The 5863-nt window shown below is 37.3% G+C and overlaps 1 protein-coding gene across 2 annotated transcripts in view; it reads right to left on the bottom strand.

Moving 5' to 3' along the window:
* LOC131953006 (uncharacterized) overlaps positions 1 to 5561 on the bottom strand; it is a 17611-nt gene extending 12050 nt beyond the window's left edge. For both annotated transcript variants that reach the window (XM_059315979.1, XM_059315978.1), the window contains exons 1-5: positions 5417 to 5561; positions 4094 to 4129; positions 2585 to 2611; positions 1450 to 1528; positions 366 to 499 (exon numbers count right to left, since the gene is read on the bottom strand). In XM_059315979.1, the coding sequence (XP_059171962.1) occupies positions 366 to 499; positions 1450 to 1528; positions 2585 to 2611; positions 4094 to 4129; positions 5417 to 5468 (328 nt within the window). In that variant the 5' untranslated portion in view covers positions 5469 to 5561. The remainder of the gene's footprint in view (positions 1 to 365; positions 500 to 1449; positions 1529 to 2584; positions 2612 to 4093; positions 4130 to 5416) is intronic.
* Between the last annotated feature and the right edge of the window lie 302 nt (positions 5562 to 5863).

A 5863-nucleotide genomic window follows, 5' to 3' on the forward strand; every position in this document is an offset into this window, starting at 1 on the left:
CATTTCAATTCTAAACCATAGCTTGTTATCTAGAAGCAGAAATGTGTGTGTAATAATGCTTTACGTAATCGAAATAAACAAGAGCGTTGGGTCTATTAGTCAATACTAAAAACATTTATTAAATATATCTCTACAGAAAGCTGTAGTATGGAAAATCATCAATCACCTAGGCGATCATTAGGACTAACGTTGCATTTTTTTTTAATTCTAAAAATATTTGAGAAGCTAGAGTAGTTGTGACGAGTCGGAGAAAGAGAATTTTAACCGTGTTATACGCTATACAAGCATAACGGCAAAACACACACACACACAAGTATAAGTACGCATACGCGTGCACGAACGTATTATAGAAAAATATACTTAACAGTATCCACATCTTTGGAACTCTCCATTTCGCCTTAATACGTCCAGCAGATGTTCGGCGATTTGGACTAGATCTGGGTAGCAATCTTTGTTTTGTGTTATATTATAAGCACAGTAGGCGTACTCAAAGCTTTGCCTAAATGATAAAATATATATAGGCCTATATATATATATATATATATATATATATATATATATATATATATAAATATGCCAGAAAAAAACTCGAATGTACTAATTATCTAATATAGCTTATGTTTTTTTAAAGAAATTACGAACCATCAAAACAATTATATTTTTCTCACTAGGGTAGCCGTCCTCGCGGGAATAGAAGAAAGTCTTTGAAATTATTTTACGTGTTATAAACATCAGTGTGACTGATTATTTGTTAGTATTACTAAAAATGTATTATTAGAAGCGCGATCTCAATTTGTGATTGGATCGTCTAAAAATAAATTCTCATTGCATCATTCGCAAAGTTACGAAACTGTTTGGACTTTTTACGGACAAACCCAGTTAATAATCTAACCTTAGTTAATGTCTCTGATTATTACAAAAAAAAAAGATTACAAGGCCCTCAATAGCCCATGTGAGCCTTTGTGGACCGAAACTGAGATTTTTGTTCGCAGCCAAATCGCATCCTACCGGCGGACACGCCTGATTCAAGTTAGTGAGCGACTCTAACGCCCCATCTTCGCCGTTGTCGATCTCACTGTTTAGTACGAACGTAGTCGCCATAGCGCTCACGGGAAAGACCAAGGCACCAAATCGCATCCTGATGGGGAACGCCCATGTGAAATTACCCCCCCCCCCCCAAAAAAAAAAACAACTTCTCGGGAGTATTCATCAACTCCCTATAGTTATATGGTACTCGGATACATGGTGTGGAACAGCATCCGACTTTAATTTTTTTAATGTATCAGATATAGAGAAAAATCACACCATCCGTGGATGCCGACCTTGCGAAATTTAAAAAAAAAAGATTTTTTTTTACATAAACCTCACATAGAGTGTTTAAATCAATTCCCTAAAGTACCTAACATGATATTCTATTTCTATAGCTGAAATATTACATGTGAAACTTACCAGCAAAATATCTCGGGAATGCGCCCTTTTGGAAGGCAAGCATCCAAATTTTTGCAAGATTTTTCATCAAGGGGTTTAACTGTATTAGAATGTGTAAGTATTTAAGTAAAAAACAACAACTTTTGGAGATGATCTTATACTAAATTTGTCGGTACTTGAAGTATGCAAGAGTATGGAAAAAATGTCTTGTGCCGTGAAGAGAAATGTGTTAAAACTGTACATATCATTTTATCGAGACATAATGAGCTAAATTTGATTTTTGTTACAAATCACTAAACATATTTAATGTTAATTTTATTGATAGACATCATGTGATCACATTCAAACGCTCACAACTTCCCCTCCCCCCGAACTTTCCCACCCCCAAACTTCCCCATCCCCCCCAACTTCCTCGCACCCTCACAAATTCCCCACCCCACAACTTCCCCATTCCCTCACAACTTCCCCACCACAACTTCCCCACCTCACAACTTCCCCATTCCCCAAATCCCCCAAACTTCCCCACCCCCTAACACCTTCCCCATCCCACAACTTCCCACCCCCACTAATTTCCATTCCCACTCACAACTTTTCCAGCCCGTAACTTACCCACATCTACCCCAACAACTCACCGCCACAACTTTCCCACCCGCTCCCACATCCACATCCACACACACCCTAAAACACCAAAGTTTATAGCGATTTAGTTGGTAGACATATATACCATTAATTACAGCATTTCATCTTTTAAGAACTCTCTTTGCAGAAAGTAAACAACTCTTTTACATCTTTATTAAAAAATTTTTTTTATCACGCTTAAGTAACTTATAAAACTCTCATCCCCCCCGTCAACTCAGACTCAACAACAAGAACGTTACGAGTGGGCTAATGAAAAGACATTTTAAAACATAATAACCAGGATTATAGTGTTGCTTTCCATAAAGCGCCCTCTCAATATATATTGTAAACTTACCACTTTTAACATAAGGTTAACATCTCTAATTTGTCACTTATTCTGGCTCCATACCAGATGTCATCCCCACCCCCTCCACTCCTCTCTCTCTCTCTCTCCCTTCTCTCTCTCTCTCCTCTCCTGGTATTTACATTTCACAAAAGCGAAAAAACCGTAAAATGGCTAATATTTAATTGTACTTACACTGCTCACTGCGATTATGGAATGGATCTGTTAATACAATTGTTTGTTATTAATAAGATATATCTATATAATCATGTAATGAGTTGGCAGATAAAACATTTTATTTTGCTTTTACATCCTGTGTTTGTCTTCGCAGAAATGACGCTTTACTTACGAAATCAGTACTGAGTGCATTGCCTTTGCAATTTTGTTTAATAGTTTTTAATCTATGCTAAGCCTTTTTCTAAAAAAAATAAAAATTAAGATTTTTTGTCTAAAGCGTATTAAAACGACGATTTACCACCCCATCTAGACTAAAGTTAAAATTAACCTCATAAAAAACCAGACACCCACCCCACTAACTGCCTTTTTCTGTTGGAGGCCTTGTCGTGACTTGACAGCTTGTGTACCTTGACGACCCCCGAGCTATACCAGCGGGAGTGTAAACTACATGACCCCCAGAGCTATACCAGCTGGAGTGTAAACTACATGACCCCCAGAGCTATACCAGCGGGAGTGTAAACTACTTGACCCCCAGAGCTATACCAGCTGGAGTGTAAACTCCTGGCATGACCCCCAGAGGGAGTGTAAACTCCTGGCATGACCCCCTCCCCCAGAGCTATACTAGCGGCAATGTAAACTCCTGGCATGACCCCCAGAGGGAGTGTAAACTCCTGGCATGACCCCCTCCCCCAGAGCTATACCAGCGGCAGTGTAAACTCCTGGCATGACCTCCAGAGGGAGTGTAAACTCCTGTCATATCACCCAGAGCTATACCAGCGGCAGTGTAAACTCCTGGCATGACCCTCAGAGCTATACCAGCGGCAGTGTAAACTCGTGGCATGACCCTCAGAGCTATACCAGCGGCAGTGTAAACTCCTGGCATGACCCCCAGAGCTATACTAGCTAGAGTGTAAACTCCTGGCAGGTACAATCAAGCTATGAAGATCAGTGTGGGTAGGGGTCAGACAAAAAGGAAGCACCCTGGTCCACCAGGTTCTATGTTGAGCATAAAGTCAGCAATATTATATTGTAAAAAAATAACTCACAGACAGAGAGAAATACAGACAAGAAGGACCTGGGAAAGAATGGATGTCTTGATGGAGAAATTATGAAGCCGGGTGGTAAAAGCCAATATGTATTGGAAACTACCAGGTCGACGTCCATTATTTCCACAAGGTCCACCATTGGATCTAATGTCCGTACAATTTAGCCTGTATCCAGCATAACAAGACAGGTTCTCACCTGGGATCTAAAAAGGGCAAAAAGAAAAGAGGCAGACCAAGAAAGACCTGGAGACATGGTTACGGAAGAAGACGCCAAGAAGATTGGATACACCAGGGAATAGTTGGAGAGACTAGCCCAGGACAGAGATGCCTGGAAAGCTCTTGTCAGCGGCCTATGTCTTTGGATTGACAACAGACAAAAGAAACTTAACACCCCTCCCAAACAAAAGTAAAAAAACTCATTTATTTATTGTGTTAAACGTGACCGATAAACAGTTGTTAAAAAGTAAATAATTATACTTACCAGCTGCACGTATTCCTCTCGCTCCATCTGATGTTCCTGTAATAAAAACAATTTTTGTTTATTAATGAAAGCAATTTCAGTAACTAAAAAATGTAACAAATACGTGAAAAGATGCATTCTTACAGTGTAAAATATAATAACAAGTGTCGATTATTTTAAAAAACATAAACTTATTGTTTTAGTTTAGATGGATGTTCTCGATAAACAATGTTAGAATTTTTTATGTAACATTTTTATCTTCACAACATTTCTTAACGAAAAAGTTAAACTCTGTTTTTTTTTTTAATGACATTGCTTTTCTGACTTTCTGAACTCGCTCATGCTTCACATATAATACATACAATTAATTTTTATGATGCTTATCTACTTGTACTTTGATAAACGGAAGAGAAAAGCTTCTGATTATTATTACTAGGTACTAGGCTTTTTATGGCTAGGTACTAGCCTTGTTGTGGCTAGGTACTAGGCTCGTTGTGGATAGGCACTACGTTTGTTGTACTAGGTCTGTTATGGTTAAGTACAAGGTTTGTTAAGGCTAGGTACTTGGCTTTTTATGGCTAAGTACTAGGCTTTTTATGGCTAGGTACTAGCCTTGTTGTGGCTAGGTACTAGGCTCGTTGTTAAGGATAGGTACTTGGCTTTTTATGGCTAAGTACTAGGCTTGTTATGGCTAGGTATAATGATTTTAATGGCTTGGAATCGATCGTGGTTTTGTTTTTTCTGACCTTAAGTTGTAATTTATGTTTGACGTTTGTTGTGTTGTGTATAGATAATTAAAACGGTTAAAACAATTAAAAAATTGAATTAAAATTTTCTAGATTTTTCTCAAAATCCATCTGGATTTCAGTGGACTCGTTGCATATAAGATATAAGAACAGTGTTACAATAGAAGAGTACGGTGGTTAGGTAGTAGGGGTAGTAGTATATTTAGTTCAGTAGTGTGTCCAGATTTAGGTAATCTCCAAATTTTACGTCTCTTGATTTTCACAAATCTTCTGCGAGTATTTATTTCTTTGTTTGTTAAAAAAACACCATAAAAAAAGATGACTTAATATGTATATCTAGATCTACTAATTGTTTCTAATTTTCTACTCATTTATGTTTCCTTACGTCGATTAAGCTTAAAAGAAGTTTAAACATTAATTTATTACAGTGGACTTGATTGATATTTAAACTGTCGAATAAAACATAATTTACAGTAACTAATGTTTACAAAACTCAAAATATATTAATGGAGTGTTTAAGGCGAAAGGTTTGGGCCAAGAAGCAGATCTAAATACTGAGATCTAAATAATAAGTCCAATAGTAGGTACACTGACTTACCAATGAGTACAATCGAGAATAAAAAGAAGATAAAACCTTCGTAGACAATCATTTCAAAAGATGCTCTCCGCTAAAAATTAAATATGATGTAAATTTTCCACTTGCAGGATGTTGAAAAAGGTAAATCTAGTTGCTTCCACGTTTATGATATGCGAAAATCGGTGCGCAATAGCGTGCAATTAAAATTATAAGTTTTTGGTGTGTACTATGAATACTAGAGAATACTACAGAAATCTAGAATTTATAGGTTATGTAGGTTCTAAATAGGGAAGTTACCATAAATGTCTGTATCGAACCTGACGGCGAATGGTACACGTGGTGCAGAGTTCTGTAACTTCGACTTATGAAGAGATTATATAGTCAGCACTATGCCCAGCCTCATTTTCTTTCCCTAGCTTGAGTAAGGTACCAGTGCAAAATACAAACAAATTCAAATACGGAAATACA

Source organism: Physella acuta, unplaced genomic scaffold (genome assembly GCF_028476545.2).
Source record: "Physella acuta isolate Inbredline_101_S28 unplaced genomic scaffold, ASM2847654v3 ptg000899l, whole genome shotgun sequence".
Classification (NCBI taxonomy): Eukaryota; Metazoa; Mollusca; class Gastropoda; family Physidae; genus Physella; species Physella acuta.